Below are 26,128 nucleotides of genomic sequence, written 5' to 3'. Positions count from 1 at the left end.
TTTCCCATTTCAGTCCTGAATGGCTGACGTTATTTTAAGACTGTGACCCCAGTCCTGGAGACATTATCCCTGCATCTATCTTGTCCAGCTGCAGAAGAATTTTGTACGTTTCAATGAGATCACCTCTCGATCTTCTAAACTTAAGTTCTGACCCAGTCTGCATAATCTCCCCTCACAAGACAGACATGCTAGTGATCAATCAGGTGAACCTTTCTTGTACAATATTCTGAGGGCCAGTATAACTGCAGTAAGACATCTTTACTCTTCATCAAATCCTCTTGCAATAAAGGTCAACAGACTGATTGCTTCCTGATTGACTGCTGAATCTGCATATCAGTGATTTGTGCAGAAGGATACCCAGTATGCTCTGTATATCAACCCCTTTTAATATCACACCATGAAAAAAAAATTCTGCATTCTGCTTCTTTTCCCCCCACCAATGTGGATGAGCTCCCATTCCCCCCCATTATATTCCATCTGCCATGTTCTCACTCAATTCACTTAGCCTGTACATTCCCTTGAAGCCTCAACACATCCTGTTCACAGAACATACTGACACCTAGCTTCGTATCAATAGCAAACTTGGACTAAATTACATTTGGTCCCTTCATCCAAATAACTGATAAATTGTTAACTTCACCAATTCCTGTAGCACCAATCAGCCTCCTAATCTGAAATTGACCAGTTTATTCCTACTGTTTTGTTTGTTAACTAATCAATCCGCACCATCGTATTATTCCCAATCCCATGTGCTCCAATGGATTCATTCAATCAGAATTATCAGGGTCTTTCTTGGCATTTCCAGCATTTTTGTTTAAAACCAAATATAGGTCTACAACACAAAATGTGTCCCAATGCATTCATAATCACATTTGCCCAATAAGACATGGGGGATGTTTGGTGTGAAAACAAGTTTTATGGGTGACGGGTGGAAAAGGATGCTGTTCCATTCCAAAAAACTATTACCTCCAAAGTTAGAGACAGAATAGAAACTTCATCTAATTATATGATAATCTTCAAATGATTCCTCTTAATAATGGTACATGGGAATATAAGCATTTCATTCTTCAACACTGGTATTCCCCAACTTTAATCACCAAAACTAACCGGTTTCAAATATTAGAGACCTGACGACAAAAATCATCTCTTCTATTAGCCAAATTCCAACAGCAGTGAGCTAATGAAATAGATTTATTTCAATTTTGTTGATCCAGTACATCAAATCTCAAAATTTTGATTTTTATCAAATTAACATTCCATTGAGAATTCAAATACAAAACAAATGATTTAAGGAAAATAAGATTCATAGAACAAAACTCAAAATAATTTGTGGTATGATGTCACCTGAAGAGAAAAGAAGCTCTCTCCAGGATTCCCCAGTTTGATCATTCCATGGGGTTGGTAGTATAGATTAGGATGCAAACTCCTAAAATCAGCCTAGCATTAAATTCATGTGCTCCCTGTCAGTTCCAAATTGAATGAATAACTTTATATTGCACTGTGCATAGGACTTTGAAATTTAAATACAGAATCGGTACAAGTTAATTTTCACTGGATTTGTGTAGCTAAATAGGATTACAGAGCTCCTAAAAGGCTCTTCTAACCCCAAAAATCTTGTGCTTCCGCACTCCATTTGATGGTCTGCATATTTTCTCGCCGCTGCTTCGTGTAGATGTTGGCTTCTCCCTTTTGTAGACGTCGTCTTGTTGCAGCCTTTTGCTGCTTGGTGAGCTGTTGTTTAACTTTTCGTTTGATCACATCCTAAAATAAGCACATACAATCTGAATAAATATAAAGCAAAACAAGTGGTAATCATATAATATTTAGAACTGTTATCTGTATTGGGTTTTTGATTTAAAATATTTCAAATGAAACAAAATGCATTGTACTTTATTAACTAAATTCTGTACTACTATACCCAACATATTTTTGTTCAGTCACAGTTAATTTCAGAATACAGTCACAGACCTTTAGCAATTATCTATCAACACTGTATCGAGTTCATGAATGAAAGTTCTTTTATTGTAAGCCAACATCTCAAGCGGTTCTTGGAGTATAAATAAACAGCACATTACCACACTGGTAGCTGATATCCATGTCATTTTCTATTCATTTCAAAACTGAATAGAGAGTGGAACTGTCAGGGAAGGCCACCTGCTAATTTCCATTCAGGTTGTACTTCAAAGTCCAAAAAGGAAAATTGCATCGACTACCAATCAAGTAGAACAAGTAAGAGATACAAGAGTGGGTATTGAACACAAACTTACTGGTGGGATTGTTGAAGTACTCAACAAGCTGCCTGCAGAACTCACACTGGTGGTTCTCTCTCTGCGCTCATGAGAATCCATCCATTCATCCCTAGAGAAAAGTAAAAGCATTATCACCAAAACTAGGAACAAGTTAACTGCATTTCATAACATACAAATCCATAAATGTGGAATCTATTGTTGATAAAATATAAAAACCCAATGTGGTTGAAGTTTGCTCTTGATCACTTGTGCTGTCAATGAAACTGCATTACAGGTATAAAATGTTTAATGCAATAGACCAGGGACAAATTCTACCGTGATATACAAAGAACAATAAGAAGTCAGTTTATCGAATATTCAAAATTTCCTTTTTGCACTTCTAATGATGCTATATGCCACTTGTTCCTCCTGAAATTCCATTTAGTTTCCACCTTATGACATTGCACCTTATTGTCTACTGGCACTGCACTCTCTGAAGCTGTGACACTTTACTCTGCATTCTGTATATTTTATCTTGTGCTACCTCAATGTACTGTGTAATGAATTGATCTATATGAACAGTATGCAAGACAAGTTTTTCACTGTACCTCAGTACAAGTGACAATCATAAACCAATTCCAACTAAACGGACATCTTGCACATTAGGATGGACTCTTGACGCCACAATCTACCTCATAAAGGCCTTGCACCTGTATTGCACCCTCTCTGTAACTATTAACAATTTCTGCATTCTGTTATTGCTTTTCCTTTGTACTACCTCAATGTACTGATGTGGTGAACTGATCTGTATGGATGGCATGCAAAGCAAAGTTTTTCCACAGTGCCTGAGTGTACCACTGTACCTATACAATTTACCATTTACAAAAAAATGCCAGAAACATCCTGAAGACTTTAGTAACCACTGCTAAGACCACTCATAATCAGGTCAACCAGCCCATTGGGCTCATGCTGGTTCCCAGCACAGCAATCCCATCAGTCTCACTCCCTCTTTCTGTTTAACACAAACATTTATCTTCACAGTCAAAAATTTCAGCTTCTTGCATATCCCCATATAACACTGCTTCAACCTTTCTCTGCCAACAAACCAAGACCTTCATGATACACTGACATCAATCATTTGCACTTGCTTTCTCTTTGATACAGAGTCTAATTTTTGAAAAAATACTCTCCAATTTAAAACTTCCTTACACATGAAGATCACAAAATTCCAGCATGAACATCAGATCTCACAATAAGATGCTACAATTGGTTTCAGTGGACACAGTGGAGGAACATTTCTGGTTGTAATCATGATCCAGTAACTCCTGCTACATGCAAGTTAGGAATACAACTGAGTTTAGAGGATGTCTTCCACAAGCACAGAAAAAAAAACATTTAAAAAATTGGAACAGTGGAAATAACTGCAGTATACACAAACCTTACAATTTTGTAAACATCCCATATTAATCATATCACATTTCTTTGCCCTCTAACATTCAAAGTACTGGGAATTTCAGTCTGTTGGAGACTATTTGATGACTTCAGTGATGCAAGGAGCATAACGCACAGGAGCTTTATGCAGCAACTTATTGAATGTTCTGCAGTTCACTTTTAATGTCACAGGTAGAAGAATTCAGAATCAACTGCACAAAGAATTCATAAAAGTGAATTGTGGAATTGTTACTATGTAAGTGGTCATTATTCGACCAAGTCTATGCTGCTCCTACCAGAGCAATATCAGTCCCATTCTTCAATTCTTTCTCCATTGCTCTAAATTACTTGCTCTCAAGTGCCTGTCCAATTTCTTTTAAAAGCATTAATTGATTATGCTTCTACCAACCTTAAAGACCCAGAATTCCTCAACACAGTCTGAAATAAAAGTGTTTCTTTTCATATTCCTCTTGTAATTTTTACAAGTTCAAATCTGTGCCCACCGGTCCTTGAATCATTCATCTTTGGGGAATAGCATCCCTCTATTTCATTCAGATAACAGAATCAGGAACATGTACCTCTCTATCAAATCTTCTCACAGCTTTCTTTGCTCCAAGGAGAACACCAGTTTCCCAATTGTAACTCACAGCTGAAATCCTTCAGGTCTGGAACTACACCTAGTAAATCCTTTCTGTACCACCTTTAGCATCTTCACAACATTCCTAAAGTATGGTGACCATAATTGAATCAGTACTCCAATTATGGGTTGTGTTTTGTATAGGTTCAACATAACTCCACTTATGCACCCTCTCTATTTCTGAATCCCAGGATTCCACAGGCTTTAGATGTTTTATTTTCCAATTTCAAGGATCTATACACATGTACACCCAGGTCCCCTTTTCCATTTGCATCCTTTGACATTGGATCTGTGCCATTTCATCTACAAAGTGTATCACTTAACACTTCCCTGCCCTTTCACATTTCTATCCATTCCGCTAACCGATGTCTTCTTGCAGGCTATTACTATCTGCCTCACCATTTACTACATTTCCAAACAGTGTCTTCCACAATTTTTGGAACTTTTAACATGCACATCAATGCCTTCATAAACGTAAATAAGTAGAAGTCCCTGTACTGACAGGGGGGAGAAAAAACAGAATTTACCATCCTCCAATCTGGCAAGCAACCAATTACCACTACTCGCTGCTTTCTCTCTTTAAGCCCATTTCTTATTCCTACTGTCAATAACTGTTTAAATCCGTGGGCCTCAATTTTGGAAAACCAACTTTTTGTGTGGGACTTCGTCACATGCTTTCTGAAAATTCAAACAGATGATACCTAATGTGATCTCTTAATCATTCTATTTTACCTCTTCAGAAATTCAATATATAAAGTTAACAAGATATGCCAATTAGATACTTCTGAATTAGTACCTGAAAGGTTTAAACTCCTTGTTGTGAGTGGACATATCAATTAAGTCTGGGCATTCTTCATCTGTTGGAACAGCATCACTCTGGTCTATCTGATGCACCATTTCAGTCACATGTTCAAGATAATGTTTATTAGCATCTCCAGGAAGTTCAACAGCACCAGCCACTTCAGCACACTGTCTTTCAACTTCATCATTTATTTTCAGTGTGACCAGATTAACACTTTCAATTTCATTACTGTCTGAATATTCCTTGTACGTTTGCTCAATCACCTTACAATTAGAAGTAGGAGAATCTTCAGAATTAGTTTTATTGCTGGCATGCAAATCCTTGCTTTCTGTTGTTCTGTTTGAATATTTAATTTCTTCATCCACATCATCTTCTGAAAGTTCATTCTCAGCACCTTCCTCTTCAGGGTCTGAAGCATCTAGCAGCGCTGCATCTTCTTGGAGCTCTTTAGTGAAACCACTAACTTCTATCTCCACATCCAGTGAAGCCTCCTTCCTAAGGATGATGGAGAAGGATCCTTTTATATTACAGGTACATATTGCAATATTAAATTTGTTTTCTGTTGCAAGGTGAGGCAAAGCCATGGAGTTGGGGGTGGGGGTGAAGAAAGAGAGGAAATGGTAGAAGAAAATAAAAGAGTTGAATACAAAACACTGATGCAGCCTCAACTGGAGTATTGTGTTCACTTCTGGTCACCTCAATACAAGGATGTGAAGGTATTAGAGGGTCTAGAAATGACTTATGAGAATGGCTCCTGGGATGAGGGACCAGTTACATGGACAGATTAGAGGCATTTGGACTTTAGACATGGTCATGGGGTCTGTCCAGAGAGGATTGCAAGATGCTGTTCCCTTTGTTGGCAAGGTCAGGGACTAATGGTCACAGGTATTAAATAAAGAGAATTATTAGTGAAATGAGGAAAAACTTTCTTTAAAAAAAAAACACACACAGCATATAGTTGGAGACTGGAATGCACTGCCTGCAGATATGGTGGAGGCAGGTTCCATTGTGACCTTCAAGGAATTGGATAAACATTTGATGGAGAACATTTGGAAGGCCACAGAGAAGGAGCTGGGTGGAAGAACCACTGAGTTGCTCTTATAGAGAGTGACCGCAGACACAGATTCAATAGGTTGAATGGTTTCCTATTGTGCCATAACCATTTTATGATCCTACGATTCCAGTGAAGGAATGATTATTTGAGCAGAAGCTATCTTTGGTTTCTTGCTGACGTCAGAGGTTGGAAATGGTAATTACTAAACAAACGGGAAGGCACCTGGCATTGTTGGACCAACAGTTGGTGGGGGTATGGAAAAAGGAGAGAAAAATGTACAATCTACTAAAATCCTTCAGTGGAGGACAGACTGGAGAAAGGCTTTGATGCACACCAGTTCAAATAGCTATTCATTCCTAGCTGGGTTCACGATTGTTTGCTGGTGCCTATGCAACAATATCAGTGATGGGGTTATATAAAACCTTACAGAATTATGCAGGAAGTTAGGTAAATATCCTTTAGTATTGCTTGGGCTGAATCCAGGCTGCCAATTTTACTGCAGTTTACTGAAATACTGATACAAGGTGTGTTGTAAAAAAAATTGCATCTTGCCAAGTGGTCCATAATAAATTCCCTTAGCACTGTCAGTTTGCTTTAAGATCACAGTTACTTTAAGCAGACTATATATTGTAAAATTGCATTAATGTTGAGCAGAAAAGGCCATCTTTTGAACAAACAATGACCACAGAACCCAAAACATGGTGATTGTTATTAATTTACACCTAAAGAGCATCACCAGAAATCTACAATATTAAATACTGATTACACAAATAATGCTAACCTGATGTCCTTAAACGTTGGATAAAGCTCACTTTCGTAATTAAAGCGCTTGATAAAAAAATCACGGATACACTTAACATCTCTGTCAAAATACCTGGGTGAGGAAAAAAAAATCAGTTTATTCACTGAAACGTTTTAAACTAGTGCAATGCTGATCCTTAAGCAATTTTTTTTTCAAAAATCTCCCTTTTGTTTTACGCCCATATTTAGGAAGAAAAATGACAATTACAAAATCTGTTTCTCATGTACCAAAATGTAAAGATCATTTTCAATAAAAAATTCTCTTTGGGTCAATTTCATGAAAAGAAAATGTACATGTTTATGACCAGATCTTCAAATGTATACTGAAGACTACCAATTCAGTAGTATTTTCTGATTGTTTTTAATGTTTGACTTTTAATTTTAATTACTGGCATCCTCACCATTCCCCACCCCCACCTCACACAAAATACTTTTATATTAACAATGAGCCAGTCAGTTTAGGTGTAGGGAAACAGAACCAGACAAGGGATATTTTCTCCCCACTCTTCCAAACTCAACACCTCCCTGAAAAGTTCATTAAGTGGCACTAAGACCTCATGATACAGAAAATTCTGATTGCCTGCTTCCTACTCTGTTTTAGCCACTCACTCTTGAAAGTAAATACTAGAAACACCCGACCTCGGAGAGAAAGAAACCCTCAGTTTTGGCACTTGGAATAAAAGTAGTAAGCAAAAAGTCCAACAACAATCTGCAATAAAACAAAACATTTTGAATGGAAACCCTTTATCAGAACATCTGACAAGGAAGTCACCCAAAACATTGTTCAATCTTCCAGCAGATATTCTCTTTGTTGTGTATATTTGTCACAACATGTTTGTTATGTTTATGGTTTCCCTTCTGGAAAAAAAGATCAAAATCATTTCTTACACAGACACCAATCTCGTATAAATGAACAGATCACATATGCTTATTAATTCAAAGAAAAATGGAATGCAAGTGTTACTTTGACAAAGTGCCTCTAAGATGGCAGAATCAATTGCAAATGATTTAAATGACCAAAACAGAATGCAAGTTAGAATATAATTATTTCTCACTCAAATGATTCAACTCAATTCAAGTGGAGTAAATAACTCCAGCTAACGTAAAGGGAAAATAAATGCCCATTTTTTGGTTTTGTATTTACCATTCAGCATTTATATGAGATGTAGATACCATCTGTGGAAAATCAATCATTGTGACATGATCGTCATGATCTAGCATCAAATTGAATTCATTGAAGTCACCATGTATTAAACCATGATTAGCAAGCTGCACAATAAGGTCCATTAACTCATTATATGTTGCTGCCGGATTATTAAGTTGATGAACTTGGCACCTAAGGAAAAACACAACAAATGGTGATTCTTAAATACAGAAATTCTTATTCACATTGGTTCATTTTGCAAATTTCCATTTCACAGATCAAAACGCTTTAAGTTTATGTTACAAACGAATTGGGAACAGCTCTAAACCGTGACAAATTTTTTCCATGTTCTCTCAATACTTAACACATAATGTCACTATAACGAAAACATCAGATCCTTGCATGTTTAAGGCATTAAGTTTTTTGATGATTACCAAAACTTGCCATTTATCCTAATTTTACATTAGAACTAGAAGCACACATCGGCCATTTGGCTCCTTGCGCTGGCTCCACATCCAGTTAAGGTCATGGCTCATCTTTTCCTTCAGCACCAAACTACATATCACCTCAGGTCCCTTAATATGTAAAAATCCATCAATCTGTTGAATTTATTCAGCAACTGGATTGAGGGAATACAACAAACCTTTACAAAGTGGTTTCCTGGGATGGGGTATTGTTCCATGATGGTTACTGAATTCCAAAAATTCCCTATCCCACTTCGGTGAAGAAATTTCTTCTTCTTTCAGTCCTGAATATCTGAATCCCAATTTTGAGACTGTGATCCCTAGTCTTAGCATCCTAACCAGTAGAAACATCACTACTCGACATAATTTTGCATTTAACCACTTCAGATAACCAGCCTTTCCAGTTTGTTTCAGCAGTGACCAGTTCTGATGAAAGGTCATTAACATGAAATGTTAACTCTGTTTATCTCTCTGCAGAATCTGCCACATCTGCTGACTATGTCCAGCATTTCTTTTGTATTTCAGATTTCCAGCATCTGTAGTTTTATTTTACAATCCCTATATCTACCCTGTAAAGCCAAGTTAAAATTTCAACTGTTTCAGTGAGATTACCACCCATTCTTCTAAAGTATAGCCCAATCTGTTTAAACCTCTCCTCATGGAACAATATCCCATGCCAGGAATCCACTTTGTAAAGCTTTGTTGTGTACCCTCAATTGCAAGTATTTCCTCCCATTGGTAGGGAGTCCAGACCTTTATATAATAACTGCAAGAAAATATTTTTACCCTCGTTCTCAAATTCTTTTGCAATAAAGGCCAATTTACTATTTACCTTCTCAACTCTTTGTTGCATTTGCATGTTAACTTTCAGCATTTGTTATAGTAGAACACTTAAGCACCCCTGAACACCAGTACTTTTCAATCTTACTATTTAAAAACTGTTTTTCTATTATTCCTACTAAACTGGGTGACTTCATATTATATTCCATCTGCCATTTCCTTGTCACTCACTTAGATTGTCTACATTTCCTTGAAGCCTCTCTGCATTCTGTTCACAACTCAGTGCCACCCAGCTTTGTATCTTCAGCATTATATTACACTCAGTTTCACTATCAAAATCAATTTGGACAAGGTGACCAAGGCCTCCACACCAATCTATAGTGAATCTTCAATGCAAAAATGACCCTTCATTCTTACTCTGATTTCTGTCTGTTAAATTAATCTGAATCCATGGCAGTATATTACTGCCAATCAAAAACCTTAGGATGTAGGTCAGATTATAGAGATTTATTGGCTTTCAGTCCTGTTGTTAATTTCACTGATTCAACTCATTTTACTAATGCCAACTTCTTTCAGCTCCTCAATCTGTCCAGACCTATTCTCCACTATATCCAGGAAGATGTCTTACACTTGTCTCTTTTGGCAAATGTTGCATTTTCCCTGATAGTTCCTTATTCCTCAATATAATTTTTCTCATAATGGCTTGTAAAGGACACACATAAGCTCATATTCAACCTCTCCTTTTTTCTGCTGATCTATTTTTGTCTCTCACTAGATCAGTGCAACAGTGAATAATTTTTTTTATAAGTACACATTTGAATTGCCATAGATGAACTACATATAAATGTAAAAACAGTCTAAGTCAGGCAGAATCTGTGAAGAGAGAAAAGGTTAATGTTTCATATCAACAAAATTGGGTTTGAGAAAAGTGATACAATCCTTCATCTAATTCGATATACCTACACATGAAGTAACTTCTGATGGAAGATCATTGACCTAAAATGTTAATTCTGCTTTCTCTTTAAGCAGATGCTGAGTATTCTTAGCATCTTCTGCTTTCACTTCCAAGTTACAGCATTTGGCCTTTGTACATTTAAATATAATAAGATTTTTAGAAAAAATATCAATTAGCAAAGTTGATGTGCCTGCCTTGACAGTGAAGCTACATTTTGACATTTTCATTCTATGGAATTATTAAACATAATTCAGGAGAAAGTTAGAATCAGGTCATTTACAACATAAGAATTTAAGACAGCTGAAAAACATTGCAATCTGGCCTATTTCCCCTTTCAGGTTTACAGTCTTACAACACAATAAGTTTATTTTTAAATACAATGATGGCTCCCAGCCTTACCACCACTTCCAGCAAAGAGTTCTAGACCCCAAGCACACTGGCTGATTTTTAATATTTTTACTTTATATCTATGCCTCTGGTCATTAATCTCTGGGCAAAGAATAAATAGATCCTTCCTATTCATTTTATTTTGATCTTTCATAATTGTATACACCTCAATTTAACCTTCTCCAGCCATGTCTATTCAAAAGCATCAACATCAGCTTAGTTGTTATTTTTATCATTGTAACATTTCACCAATCTCACTAACATCCTGGTCTCGTCAAGAGTGCATCTAGTGCAATCACATCCTTTCTGAACTCGAGCTGTGGTCAAACTAGTCTTAAACATGCATGATCTCCCTGCTGTTACTCTGTCTCAGGCAAGAAGGAAGACATCCTAGATCTTCTTGATCACCTTAAGAAGCTTTTGTACCATCTTCAGAATTCAGTGCTCCCCATGGTTTTCCACATTTCCAGTATCCTATTGTTCACTATGGTCCGCTGCCTGATGTATTCTCCTCAAATGCACATCTCTGGGCTGAATTGAATTTGCCACTTTTCTGCATACCCATCTAGTTCACTAATATATGAATGAAGTTTGCAGCCATTTTCCTCAATTTCTGCAAAATTTTAATCACCTACATTCCCGTCTAAATCATCAAACATGAAAAGAAAGGAATTCACTGCAAGCAGCCTTCCAGTCAATACAAAACATGGATCCTGCCATTTCCCACGGGCTTTTATTCCTCTAACATCAGAATTGTACCCCATGCACAAATCTGAAAAAAGCCTGGCTAAAATCCAAGGAGACAAGATTTAGTACATTACCGTCATTGATCCTTCTTGCTAAATTCTCAGAAATGAGAATAATGTCAAATATGTGGCACCGGTCTTTGATTAATCTGCTGCTTTCTGAATGACAATTTATGCAAAAACATCCCTCCCCCCTAGTTATTTTATCCCAATTGATTTTAGCTTCACTGATCTATGAAGAATGAACCCACCCCTTTCTCACATTTTACTCCCGAGCAGTCTTTCTGTCATTATAGCTATAGTTAGGAAGAATTGGAAAATGTAGCTAGTGTCTCTGCTATTCCCTCCCTCACTTCTTTTAACACACTGAAATAAATTTCACCTTAGCCTGATTAGTTATCTAATTTCGAAGATGCTACCCGTAGTACTTATTCTTCTTTCACATTCTCATGATCCAGTGTTTCACAATTCTCTTCAAATACAAGGAATGTATTCTCAAAATAAAATGATACATGTTTAAAGAACCATACCCATCTTTGATCTCTACACTGGTTACCTTTTAAGTATCTAAAAGACCTTATTCCCTTCATCTATGTATTTACACTGCAGTGAAGTCATCAAGACCATCAAGACAACAGTTAACCTACAAAAATCTCAAACTGACTTTTTGATCTTAGCTATACAAATAGATTACTTACTGGTCTCAAGTTTTTGAATAACATTCCAAGATAAGTACAAACTAGCCTTTATGGTGAAAGCAGAAAATGCAATTGTTAACAACAAACAAGAGTTTGATCTTGGAACAAAGAGACCACAAAGATTGCTTAGTAACATTTAGACACGAGGCATTTGAAGTATTTGAAAGAAACTCTTGTACAAATCAGAGTACGCACTGAAAAAATAATAATACTCACATGGGATAACCATTTAAGAGCTCCATGACTACTGCATGTCTATTGAAATCCACTGGCTTGGGAACAGGGAATCCTCGATCATGCAATGCCTTTGTTTAAATAAAACAACTGTATAAAACAACTTATATTTTCAAGATCCTGCATATACAGTAAAACTCTGATAATCTGGTAACTGATTGATGGGAAATCCAGATGGTTCAGCATCTGGCTCAACAGGTTTGGTTTCCTGCTCTCCCTTTAAATTCACTAAGGCTCTGTTTTCTGTGGCCCCCCCCCCCCCCCGCCCCCCTTAAACTCACCAGATCTACTGGAAACTTTATTAAACTGTCATGTAACATCTAAAAAAAATTGAATTAACAATGTGTTGGAGTACTAATGGGAGTAATATCCAGTAGACAGGAATATCTGCTAGTCTAGCACCAAAGTCCCAAGGCTGTGAGATTAGAGTTTTAATGTTGCTAGATATTCATAAAAAATTAGCCATCCAATCACATGTGTGTGGGCTTTCCAATGATATTTGCTTAAATTATACATTTCAAGATGATTGATGAAGGTGGGGAAAGCATTCAACAAGGTCCATAATGGTAGGCTGATGGAAAAGATCAAGGTACACAGGATCCATAGTAACTTAGTATATTGGATTTAAAATTGGTTTGCCCATAGAAGACAGAGGGCAGTGGTGGAGGGGTGATACTCTGACTGGAGTTCTGTGTCTAGTGGTGTTTCACAGGGATCAGTGCTGAGACCTCTGTTGTCTGTGATATATATTTGGATGAAAATGTAGGTGGGCTGATTAGTAGGCTTGCAGAAGACACAAAAATTGGCAGAGTTATGAATGGGAAGGAAGGTTGTCAAAGGATATAGGTCAGCTGGAAATATGGGCAGACAAATGGCAGATGCAGTTTCATTCAGACAAGTGTGAGGTGTTGGGACTTTAGGAGGTCCAATGCAAGAGGAAAGTATACAGTAAATGCAGGATGCTTAGGAGCATTGATGGTACAGAGGGATCTTGGGAGCAAGTCCATAGCTCCCAGAAAGTGGCAACACAAGCAGATAGAGTGGTAAAGAATGCAAACGGCATACCTGCCTTTATCTGTCAGAACATTGAATACAAAGGTTGGCAAACCATGTTGCAGCTGTACAAAACTCTGGTTTGGCCACATTTAAAGTACTATGTGCAGTTCTGGTCACCACATTACAGGAAGGATGTGGAGGCTTTGAAGAGAGTGCAGAAGAGGTTCACGAGGATGTTGCCTGGATTAGAGAGTATTAGATATAAGGGTGGACAAACTTGGATTGTTTTCTCACAGAGTCACAGAACAATCTCTGGTGTGTTAGAGGCCAAGGGGCAAACTGATATAAGTATATAAAATTATGACAGGGTAGATAGTCTTTTTCCCAAGGTGGAAATGTCAAATACTAAAGGGCAAAGCCTTAAGGTGAGAGGGACAAAGGTTTGAAGAAGATTTGCAAGGTAAGTTTTTCCTTTAAAATACACACACACACACACACACACAGAATGGTAGGGGCCTGGAACGCACTGCCAAGGGGGGTGGTGGAAGTAGATATGATAGCAACATTTAAGGGGTATTTGGACAGACACATGAACAGGCAGGTGATCAAGGGACATGCACCATGTGCAGGCAGATGGGATTAGTTTAAATTGGCATCATGGTTGGCATAGATATCGTGGGCCAAAGGGCCTATTCCTGTGCCATACTGTTCTATGTTCTAATGCATACTATGATTTTTGGTATTCCTATTAATGACTAATCGAAAGGTTTAAAACAATGGTGCATTACTTTTTTTCTGGAGAGGGCTTCAGATGACTACTAACATGAAGCATGATCATTCTGACCGCAGAATGAAAATCTCATATTTTTGGGCACTTCTATGAAGACACAAATGCCATAGTTTCATAACAGCCTAATTTCTGAGGCAACTGCTACCAAACTAAAAGTTAATAATTATTTCTTTTTTTAATACGTAGGAAACGACTAGTGTTTTTATGCATTTGACTGCATAATTTGTTCAAAACTCTTCTTAAAAGTCTCAGTGTTCCCGGAAATTTAATTCCAGACTGCGTCTTTGATCCAAAAAGCAACTCATCATTTAAAAATCAATGTTCAGAAATTAAATTAGTTATCAAAACTATTCAAAATTTACCAATTTGTATAGTAAAAATACAACTCACAGTACAAGTTGTAATTGCTTTGGGATCAAATAAAAAGCTGTTGGCTTCAGTGTCACATGTATAAATGTGGGATCTAGGCATGGTTCCAGCTGGCCAATTTAAACCCCCCCTCCCCCCCCAACATCACCATGCTATTCAGGCTGGTTCAGGAATTCAGAATTTATGCCATATTCTAAGAGCCTTGTACTGAGGATACCAAGCCAGGACCTTTTCTGGACTGTAGCACTAAGGCAACAAGAACACTGGCCTAGGAATGCTGAATAAACATTCTTTCTGCACATCTGTATCAATAGAGGAGTTGGACGTGGTCCCAACTTAAATCCTTTACTCCCAGCCTCATCCCACCAAGTGCAACTATCAAAATATTCTGAATGCAATTCTAACAAGGCCTCTAGCCCAAGCATCAGCTTTCTCAAAGCCCACTCTATAATAGGTGACAACCAAGTAATGCCATTACTTGACTGTCACCTGTTGTTAATAGTTGTCCCATCACCAGATAAAGTCTTCCTTCTCAGTTCAGGCATTGGTCAATCAAGCATCCCAGATGTGTCACTAAACAACCAGAGTAAAGTGCTCACTGTACAACTTCCAGATGGCGAACATCATTGCTGTGTCTGACAAGTAAAGATTTCGGATGCTTACACAGTTCATTCAGGAGAAATGTGGGACAATCACTCACGCATGTTAGGGGCTCCAGGAAAGCCAACTATTTGATCTTTGCAGTGTTGGATGCTCCAGGGCTGGCCAAAATAAAACATCTAGCCAGTCAGATGTTGTGATTCACAGGTTAAAACATTCCAACACTGACACCCTGTGGTTTTGCAGAACAACAGCATATTGATTCTCATTTTGAACATTCTGAAGGCCAATAGAAAGGTTATACTCAGATCTAACTAAAACTCAGAATTATTCAGAGTTCTATTTTTTTGTTCCCTTCAGAGGAAATACCAATTTTTTATGTAATGAGGTGAAATGTTGCAACTACGAGCAGGAGTTTTTATTTACATTTATTGGACGAATGATTCTTGCACAAAAAATTTGTTACAATGCCCTTTCAAATAAGGGGTGCTGTAAATAATAAGGTATAACTAGTATGAAAACACACATTTCCTATTTTAAAGTTATATATTCTGCCTATTTTATACTTCCATGATAAAATCTGAAGCCTACATTTGTAATGGAAACTGACAAAATGATCACAGCTATTAAAATCATTTCACCAATATTGTTTGGGGTGGGAGAAAGAGGGGTTGAAGGAGGAAGTAATTAAAATAGCAGCAAGATCCCAGGCACCCTCTTATGGTACTTTCTCACCTTCTTTCACACCCTAACGAGAGCAAGACACAAATAAAGTGCCTGATCAGATACATTTTCAAATATACTGAAGGTTATAATATTAGAACTATTGCCTAGGTATTTACCTCTGGTTTGTAGCACTAAACATTCTATATAATCAAGTCAGTACATTGTACTCCAACTATAAAATGTATTAATGTAAATTCATAATAATTAACAACCTAATTTCATCTCACAGGAGAGTAAGAAATGTTATGTCTGTGCCATATTCCTTTAAAACATTACTTAACAAACACCTGTCTTGAAAACTCCAATTGTCCCAGCACACAATCTTATAAGAGCAGCTCCAAAAATCCATCCTTTAGTGAAAATATGCTTCCTGATTTCACTAAAAATTGTCTGGTGCTAAATTTTAGATCACATTCCTTGCTTCTTGGATACTTTTCCTTCCCCCAGCTCCACTCCAACAACCACAAGGGAAATAATTTCTCCACATCTACCCTAATTTCTTTCATTTTAAAACTTCAAACCAATCACTCAAAGCTCTTGTACATGCTAAATTGCTCTTTTTAGTGCATATGAATTCACACAAAGAGATTCTTGTCTATTTTACAAGAATACAAGAAAATAGGGGCAGGAGTAGGCCACCAGGCCTCAAAATGCCATTGAATATGATAATGGCTGATCTATGCTGGCCTCAACTCCTCTCTGTGCCAGTTCCCCATAGCCCACAATTCCTCTATCTTTCAAATATCTACACCTTACATCTTTCTAATGAGCTGGCCTCCACCACCCTCAGGGGCAAATAATCCCTGAGGTTCACTATCCTCAGAGAAGAAATTTCAAATGACCTGCCCCTTACCTTGTAACTATGTCTCCTTGTTTGTGAATCTTCCACTAGCGAAAATATCTCAACATCTACCCTGTCAAACCCCCTTTACGATCTTACATGTTTGAATAGGGTCACTCCTTATTCTTCTAAACTCCAAGGAATATAGACCCAAAATAACAACTCCCTCATCCCAGGAATCAGCTCCATTGTATTATTTATCTTTTTTAGGTTAGGCGACCAAAACTGTGTACGTATTCCAGGTGCCAGCACATTGTACAACTGAAACAACAGTTCCCCACTCCTATTTTTAAACTCCAATCCCTTTTCAATTAAGGCCACATTGCCCTTTTAACTACTGGTTGGACCTGCATTCTGACTTTTTATAATTCAGACCCTAGAACACCTAGATCCCTCTGAATTTTCGTCATCTGCAGCCCCTTTCCATTTAAATAACAATCCACTTCTTGATTCCTCTTACCGAAGTACATGATCTCACACTTCCCCACATTAAACTCCATTTTAGTAATATTAGTTGAAAGATAAATATTGACCTATAATGGTCAATAAAAAAAAACTCTGATCCTTCTTGGATTGGTGGCATGGGATTTACAAAAGAGTTGAATATCTCATCTGAAAGATTGGATTGCTGATAGTGCAGCACTGTCAGTTCTATCAACCTAAGCAATGTACTGCAGTCAAGTCCCTGGAGTGGAGCTCAATTCTGCAAGATTCTGATTTAGCAGGCAAAATTGCTCTCACTGAACCAAGGCTCACATCTGGAGGGCAAAGTGTTCCACACAAAAACTTTAAAGACATAGGGATACAAAGAGCAATTCAACTGATGAACTTATTAATGGTAGCGTGAAATAAATGATTTTGATTTTAATTTTGGGAATTACAAGAGGAAATTACTAAATAAAGCAACTTTAACTGTTATAAATGGAAAATAGTCACAACATGGATCACATGCCATAGAACAGTGTAGATTTCCCATAGTCAGTAGGTGAATGGTAGAATCTGGGAACAGTTGAGGGGAATGTGGAGAGAATAAAGTAAGATTAGTGTAGAATTAGAATAAGTGGGTGATTAATGATCGACACAGATTCAGTGGGCTGAATAGCCTGTTTCCCCAATGTATGTGTGACAGTGGATGCAAAATTTTTAAAAAATTACAAATAAATTGATGGTAATGTGGAGTACAATTGCTTCAGACAAGTTATAACTTCACATTGAATGTTCAGTTGACCCACAGAAATTTAAATTTCATCACCCCTTTAACATATATCAGAAGCATTAGGCAAAAGTAAATGTTTTTGTGCAACTTCCTCATACTGTCCAACTATGGAAGGTCACTGACTTTGGAATATTATAACAATCTGAAATGTTATTTAAATTCATGCCCTGAAGGAGCAAATTACTGAAATTACCAGCAACAATCGACAAAGATATCAAATTATTGTTTGATAACTGTATTCAGAACCACAGTATGTGTAAAAAGCATGCTACAACTTTATAAAGTCACATTACTTCCTTAAATGCAACAAGGTGAATTCTTTACGCATTAGTAGGAAATTTCAAAGTGTCAAAAGTCAATCTTTAAAAGGATCAAATACCTTCATATATGCGTATTCTTTCATTGCTGCAAGGCGGGAGAGATAAAGCCAGGACATTTTTTGTCTATGTTTGTGGTAGTCACGTTTATTCTTCAAATTCCGAAATGATGTACGACCCAATCTATGTAGCTTTAAAGCAAGCTGCTGCTCCTCTTCATTTGCAACTATATAAATATCTGCAATAAATCAATGCAAACTGTGTTATTGGTGCATCTGGTTGAAACCATTTTACAGTTTCTAAGCACTCAAATAGGCTTTGCAGTACTCATGGGAACTTTTTAAAGTTGACCATATTACCATATTTTATACTCTATGTAATGTTAAATCCAGCAGCAGGAGACGTCTCCTTGAAGACAACTCTGCAAGACCGAGTCAGATACGTGCAAATTCCAAAATTATACTGAGAACTTTGCCACTGAAAAAAATAATCAGCTTAATTCCATAGTGCTTTTATTGGAGTTAGCTGCCTAGAATTGAATGGAGCTCATTTATAGGCAATAAATTGTCAGAGTTTGACAGACTTATGAAATGGGGGGAGGATGACAGGGAGGGGGAGGGGACATTGGTGGGCAGGGTGCAAGGAGAACCAAATTACATTGAGGCAGGTTTCCAGTGCAGGACAGTTATGCAATACTGAAACAAGCCACAATCATGCTTGGACAAAAATCCCAGATGTTGCATTTGTTGCACAATGTCAAGCACCACTGAGTGTGCCTGGTTTCATGTGATGCATGCACAACCTGAAAGGACTTTGTGCATTTCAGTTAGAACTCAAATTTCCTATGTTTGATTTTTCATTCAAATGATCGCATGGCACAGAAAACAAGACCCAATTTCTAGACAAGCATCTTTAGTTACATTTTTCTACAAGTAACTACTATTACAGCTGTTAAAATCTGCTATGACATTGAAATCGATTTGTAGAAATGAAATAATGCATGAGAGGGAGAAAGACAATTGGACAAATTGGTAGAGTCCTAGAGCTGTTTTCAGAATGTTACAAGATAGTTATAGGTCTTTAGAACCACAACTCAACTCACAAATCAAAAAGAAATGATTCCTTCATTATATTAAGATAGCGACTTATCATGCAAGATAAATGCAGTAGAACACCGATTAATCCAGCATCTTCGTGATTTTGCCAGCCTAGCAGATTTCCAGCCTATTGGATGTTACTCCCACTAAATACTGTCGCACAATTTTATTTCACTTTTTCTATATTTTATATAGTAGTGTTCTAAATTTTCTAGTGAACCTGGTAAATTTAGAGGGAGTAAGAAATAAACAAGCATTCCGGATTCCGGCTCCAGTCTTAAACCTACCCACGCTTCTGCCCCCTGGTACTCTGGACTCAACCCAGGCTCCAGCCACATAGCCTGCCCGGTCACGCACCCTGCTTGCAGTCGAAACCCAAAACTCACATTCTGAACTAATGAGTAAGCAGATGCCAGATCACCAGGATTTGTGAATTTTACTACAGTTATGTTCTTACCAGATTCTTTGCCGACACCCATTTGGTTTCCAACAGAATTTAGGACATTTCGAGAAGAAAGTGTTTTCAGGGCTAGGTAATCATATCCAGTATTCGTCAACCGATAACCCTGCACAGCTAAAAGAAAGAGGCTGTGATTAACCAAAGAGGGCAAGGAATATTCGAGATGTAGAATGGGTGACTGGTTTATTTCTTGTTCTATCTTTCCAATAGTATACAAGAGACATTCTGAACTATTGGTCATCTAATGTTCTATCACACTCAATCTTGGCTGCCTACCCTGTTCCAATGAAACACAATACCAAGTCTACAACATGCATTTTTTATTTCAGGTGTTTTATTGCATTCCATCCTAAACAGTAAACTCTATAACATAACTACGGTTCACATTTTCTAATGAACAGCATGTGGCAAATTTTGAGAATGCTTACAACAAAGCTACACACAGTGAATGAGGTGGAAGCTAGGTGGGGATATCCCAGAAGTAAACAGCAACTGGAGGGGATCCATCCCTGAGATCTCTGTCATTCTGTTATCACACTGTAGGCCACTGGGAGTCTTCCTTATCTTCACTAGATTTTCATGTAATTTTCTTCTGCCAATCTGCTGTAACCATTCACACATGCTCTGGATCTTTTGTGTTTCTATCCCTTTCTTATATGATTTTGCTTTCAAGAATCAAAGTCATTAATCTGGGCACCTCATCTTTCAACTGCTCCTTTGAGACTCATGTGTCACTTGTATCAAGTAATATCTCACCATTCTGTGAAACTATGCATTATTTTGTGATCAGATAAGATCCAAGCAATTATTGCATTATTTAAAGGTGCACGGTCCCTAAACAATTATATACTGGGGAAGGGTCTCAGCCCAAAGTGTCTACTGTCCATTTCCCTCCATAGATGCTGCCCAATCTGCTGAGTTTCTCCAGCATTTTGTGTGTTGCTATATATTGGGGCTTTTTGGAAAAAAAACAGATAAAGTAGTAGGAGGGAGATACAAGCAATCTCCTGTTGTTCCTTAAGAACATAAGAAATAGGAGCAGAAGTAGGCCATCTGGCCCGTTGAGCCTGCTCCATCATTCTGTAAGATCATAGCTGATCAAGCTGTGGACTCAGATCCATCTACCTGCCTTTTCCCCATAACCCTCACTTTCCCTACTATGCAAAAATCTATCTGTGTTTAAATATATTTAATGAAATAGCCTCCACTGCTTCCCTGGGCAGAGAATTCCACAGATTCACTACTCTCTGGGAAAAGCAGTTCTCCTCATCTCCATCCTAAATCTATTCCCCCAAATCTTGAGGCTATGTCCCCTAGTTCTAGTCTCACCTACCAGTGGAAACAACCATCCTGCCTCTATTTTATCTATCCCTTTCATAATTTCATATGTTTCTGTAAGATCCCCTCTCATTCTTCTGAATTCCAGCGAGTATAGTCCCAGGCAACTCAATCTCTTCTCATAGGCTAACTCCTTCATCTCAGGAATCAACCTGGTGAACCTCTGCACCGCCTCCAAAGCCAGTACATCTTTTCTCAAGTAAGGAGACCAGAACTGCACGCAGTATTCCAGGTGCGACCTCACCAGTACCCTGTACAGTTGCAGCATAACCTCCCTGCTCTTAAATTCAATCCCTCTAGCAATGAAGGCCAACATTCCATTTGCCTTCTTGATAACCTGTTGCACCTACAAACTATCTTCTGCAATTCATGTACAAGCACTCCCAAGTCCCTCTGCAGAACAGCATGCTGCAATCTTTCACCATTTAAATAATAATCTGATCTTCTATTTTTCCTTCCAAAGTGGATGACCTCACATTTACCAACATTGTAGTCCATCTGCCAGACCCTTGCCCACTCACTTAACCTAGGTATCTATATCTCTCTGCAGACTCTCTGCATCCTCTGTACAATTTGCTTTTCACTCAATTTAGTGTCATCAGCAAACTTAGATACACTACATTCTGGCCCCTCTTCCATATCGTTAATGTATATCGTAAATAGTTGCGGGCCTGGCACTGACCCATGGCAGCCCCCTCACCACTGATTGCCAACCACAGAATCACCCATTTATCCCAACTCCCTACCTTCTATTAGTTAATCAATCCACTATCCATGCTAATACATTACCCCCAACTCCAGGCATCCCTATCTTATGGATAAGGCTTTTATGCAGTACCTTATCAAAAGCCTTCTAGAAATCCAAGTATACAACATCCACCTGTTTCCCTCTATCTACTGCACTCATTATATGCTCAAAAGAACTCCAGTAAGTTTGTCAAACAGGACCTGCCCTTCCCGAATCCATGCTGTGTCTAGAGATTGGCGGAAATGTCATTCACATCAACAGTGTGACATCAAAGGACACTAGGTAACACCAGACTACTTCACTCTATACACAACTGATAACAGAGAAACAAAAGGTAAAATACTGCAAAAGAAATAGAGAAACATTTGGTTTGCATATCTACTCATCAAAATAGATTACCAAGATGTACGAAATGTTATAAACTGAAGCAGAGACAGAAACAATTCAACTAAGGCAAAAGCAATTGAACAGGAAATATAGCACAAAGAAATGAAAAATAAAAGCAATACCACTTGATAATTAAAATATGCCAAGACCTAGTTTCTCAGAAAATATACATCTGGTGTTTATGCTAGAATGCAATGTAAAGAATGCAGGTAAATTATTTAATTTCTTATTTCTGTTTCAAACTTACTTTTTGTTCGCTCGTAAGCTAATAGTTTGTGTTTTACCAATTCACGCAGGATCTTGTTGCATCCACCATGTTTAAGATTTGAAATTGAAGCAATAAGACTGGGAGGAACAATTTCATGGTTTTTCATTCCCATTTCAACCTGTACATTGAAAGAAAACGAAAGGTGAAAATGGCAACTTTAAAACACTGTAATTAAAACTGAAACAAAACTCAGGATTTAAGTATTACCGAATAGAAATAATTAAAGAATAAGATGACAATCTATCCCTCCCATCATTTCACCTACACAGAAGCAACGAAAGACAACACCCCAAATTAGAAAAAAAAACTCTAGTAAATCATCCAATGCCAAAAGAAATTAAACACATCCTTGAAAGCTGCTACGTCTTATTATCATTAAATCGCACAAATCTTGCAGCCTACTTTTAGTACTTGTAATGCTCTCAAGAACTTATCCAGTTCCCTTCTCAAGCTTTGCAGAGAATCTATAAAGGTCTTTTGTAATCCATCCCAGAAGTCACTAAATGAAAAAATTCCTAGCATCTAACAAAACCAACTCCACAGTTTACATTAGCAATTCTTCCTTGTCTGCCTCAAACAACCCTTCAAACTGAATAGAATTCACTTGCATCACATTTCTTCGCACTAAACTTTCTCTAAACTTGCTTCCTCCCCACCCAATGGTTACTACCTTTTCATCTCCCACACTAACATCAAATTCTTTAACAAAGACAGAAAATGATGGAAATACTCAGCAGGTCAGGCCAGATCTGTGGGAAGAAAAATGATACAGGTAATAGACTCAAATTCTTTAAGTGTTTTCCAAGAGCTAAAGTCTAAGAATGGATATAATTTTGTGGATCTTGCACTGGATTACCGACATCTCAAGTGACTCACACTGGGTATGGAGACCAACACCAAAATATTGCACTCTAAGTATAATGTATAGCCATAATGTAACTATGTGAAATCCAAAGTATTGCTAGAATGTTGTAATACAAGATGTGGAATGTGTTTTTAAACTGTACTTTTCTATTGGCTCATCACGCTGCTTGCAGACCTTCAAAATGCCAGTCCTGTGTCTTTCTTCTGCTCGGCTAGTACAGTAAAACACCAACAACCCAGTGTCCAATTGTTCAGAAATCCCAATGCTTCAGCATTTGTCTAGACTTCATGCTGGGTGCTCAGCCAGATCAGGAACACCAGAACATGGGTAGGTTTGTAGCTGGAGCAGGGGGTTAGGAACAAGGGTATTGGTATATTATTGTCACTTGTACCGAGGTACAGTGAAAAACTTGTCTTGCATACCAATCGTATAGGTCAATTCATTACACAGTGCAGTTACATTGAGTTAGTACAGAGTGCATTGAGGTAGTACAGGTAAAAACAATAACAGTACAGAGAAACTGCAGTGCAATAAGGTCACAACAAGGTAGATCATGAAGTCATAGTCCATCTCATTGTATAAGGGAACCGTTCAATAGTCTTATCACAGTGGGGTAAAGCCGTCCTTAAGCCTGGTGGTACGTGCCCTCAGGCTCCTGTATCTTCTACCTGATGGAAGAGGGGAGAAGAGAGAACGTCCCCGGTGGGTGGGGTCTTTGATTATGCTGACTGCTTCACCAAGACAACGAGAGGTAAAGACAGAGACCAAGGAGGGGAGGCTGGTGTCCGTGATGCGCTGGGCTGTGTCCACAACTCTCTGCAGTTTCTTGCGGTCCTGGGCAGAGCAGTTGCCATACCAAGCCATGATACATCCAAATAGGATGTTTTCTATAGGTTTGGGCTGGAGCCAGAGTCCAAAGTGTTTGTATTTTTCAGCTTGTTTTGATAACCTCATCATTTTTATGAAAATCTGCCATTCCAGCATGATCAAAGACATTCCATAAGTATATCAACAGAGGGCAGCCATGAAAAGAGTGGGTCCCCTTAGGCATCAAAGTGATAATCTGTGTATGGAACCAGGCTATATGGGCGAGTTCCTAAATGAACACTCATCTGTATTTACCAAGAAGGACATGGAAAGTGGTGAGATCAGGGAGGGGTACATGGATAATCTAGGTCGTCAGTATCAAAAAGATGTAATGGGACACACAGGGGTTGTTAAATCCCCAGGGCTGGTTGACATCTAACCCACGTGGCCCTGAGAATCAAGGGAGGAGATAGCTAGGATCTGACAGAGAGTTTTGGATCTTCATTAATCACAGACGAGGTGCCTGAAGGTTAGAGTAGAGCTAATGTCGCCACAACCGTTTTGGTGAAGATATTGACAGAATGTTATTGGGAGTTCCAGAATTTATTTACAGAAAAGGTGATGCACAACTTGGTGGAGTACATGCAAATGAAAGCACCCTCACTCGTCCTCCTCGGTGGGAGAAGTCATGGACTGGAAATAATCATGGATGGCACTCCACTGCCCTAGGACTTGAGTAAAACCTAAGATAATGATTTTGTTTTAGTACATGGGTTATACCTTGCGTGAAAAACAAGTATGGTTACATGTGACAAGAATAAACCAATTCCAAATGCACTACCTCAATGCAGGGTTGTAATGAATTGATGTGTATGGACGGCATGCAAGACAAGTGTTTCACTATATCTCAGTACATGTGACAAAAATAAACCAGTAAAGGGTCGCAGACCCGAAAAGTCGACTATTTCTCTTTCCAGAGCTGCTGTCTGACTTGAGTTCTCCCGTCATTTTCTGATTTTGTTTCACGTTTCCAGCATTTTGTTTTTAAAAACGTCCATCCAATGCCGGCGCCGTCTGATGCTGCTGGAGCGCACGGCCCGGGGTAAGGCAGCGGGATGGCTGCGGCAACACAGACGGAAGAAGCGGCCGAACCGCCGGCCCAACGCACCGAGAGCGGGCAGAACCAAGGCTGGGACTTACCCCGACCAGCACCCTGAAGTCATCCCGACTGAGGTACCTCAGCAGCACCACGTTAAGCTTGCCCATGGCGCCCGCCGCCGGGGACCAAGCGTCCGCTCACCGCTGGGGACCGGGGGACCGAGCGCCCACTCACCGCCCGCCGGGTACCGGGGACCGAGCGCCCGCTCACCGCCCGCCGGGTACCGGGGACCGAGCGCCCGCTCACCGCCCGCCGGGTACCGGGGACCGAGCGCCCGCTCACCGCCCGCCGGGTACCGGGGACCGAGCGCCCGCTCACCGCCCGCCGGGTACCGGGGGACCGCTCACCGCCCGCCGGGTACCGGGGGACCGCTCACCGCCCGCCGGGTACCGGGGGACCGCTCACCGCCCGCCGGGTACCGAGGACCGAGCGCCCGCTCACCGCCGGGGACCGAGGGACCGCTCACCACCCGCCACAGGCCACGCACACGCCAACCTCCCGACCGCGCATGCGCCTCGCCGCTAGGTCCTCCACTCCGCCTTAAAGAAATACCAGGTTACGCACAAATTCCGTAGTTCCTAAAGACGTGAGTGGCATCTGGTTGAATTTTCGTTTTTGAAAGAAAATATTGCGTAAGGTCTGAACGTTGGTTTTGTTTTGTTCTGCGGCTTGCTGCGAGCCGAGTGTCGTGCTGTAAGGAACTGCGGGGACGTGATGACGTGAGGTCCGAGGGCGCCGGGTGTTGGCGGAAGGCGGCTTCAGTCTGCAGCACAGGCGTGGATG

At 39.1% G+C, this 26,128-nt stretch overlaps 1 protein-coding gene across 2 annotated transcripts; it reads right to left on the bottom strand.

Annotated features, from left to right (window-relative positions):
* Nucleotides 1-1,178: 1,178 nt before the first annotated feature.
* Nucleotides 1,179-25,840, bottom strand: riok2 (RIO kinase 2 (yeast)). Of its 2 annotated transcripts, none has more exons than XM_052019643.1 (10): nt 25,387-25,840; nt 22,494-22,632; nt 19,771-19,887; nt 18,279-18,454; nt 12,344-12,432; nt 8,098-8,289; nt 6,934-7,026; nt 5,093-5,593; nt 2,268-2,358; nt 1,179-1,761 (listed from the first exon to the last, which is right to left on the bottom strand). In XM_052019643.1, the coding sequence occupies exons 1-10, from the start codon at nt 25,450-25,452 to the stop codon at nt 1,600-1,602; spliced, it is 1,626 nt and encodes a 541-aa protein (XP_051875603.1). In that variant the 5' UTR covers nt 25,453-25,840; the 3' UTR covers nt 1,179-1,599. The 2 variants fall into 2 exon arrangements, with proteins under 2 accessions (XP_051875603.1, XP_051875604.1); XM_052019644.1 differs by having other exon boundaries at nt 25,787-25,840.
* Between the last annotated feature and the right edge of the window lie 288 nt (nt 25,841-26,128).

The sequence above is a fragment of the Pristis pectinata genome, chromosome 7 (assembly GCF_009764475.1).
Source record: "Pristis pectinata isolate sPriPec2 chromosome 7, sPriPec2.1.pri, whole genome shotgun sequence".
In the NCBI taxonomy this organism is placed as follows: Eukaryota; Metazoa; Chordata; class Chondrichthyes; order Rhinopristiformes; family Pristidae; genus Pristis; species Pristis pectinata.
The sequence above is the reverse complement of the archived record's forward strand: the minus strand, read 5'-3'. Positions and strand labels throughout refer to the sequence as shown.

Coding starts and splice junctions, on each gene's coding strand:
- riok2 (XM_052019643.1), bottom strand. CDS start 25,452: ATGGGCAAGCTTAACGTGGTGCTGCTGAGGTACCTCAGTCGGGATGAC. Junction 18,455..19,770: donor GGGTGTCGGCAAAGAATCTG/GTAAGAACATAA, acceptor GATTTATTGCAG/ATATTTATATAGTTGCAAAT. Junction 7,027..8,097: donor TCTCATATAAATGCTGAATG/GTAAATACAAAA, acceptor TTCCTCACCCAG/GTATTTTGACAGAGATGTTA.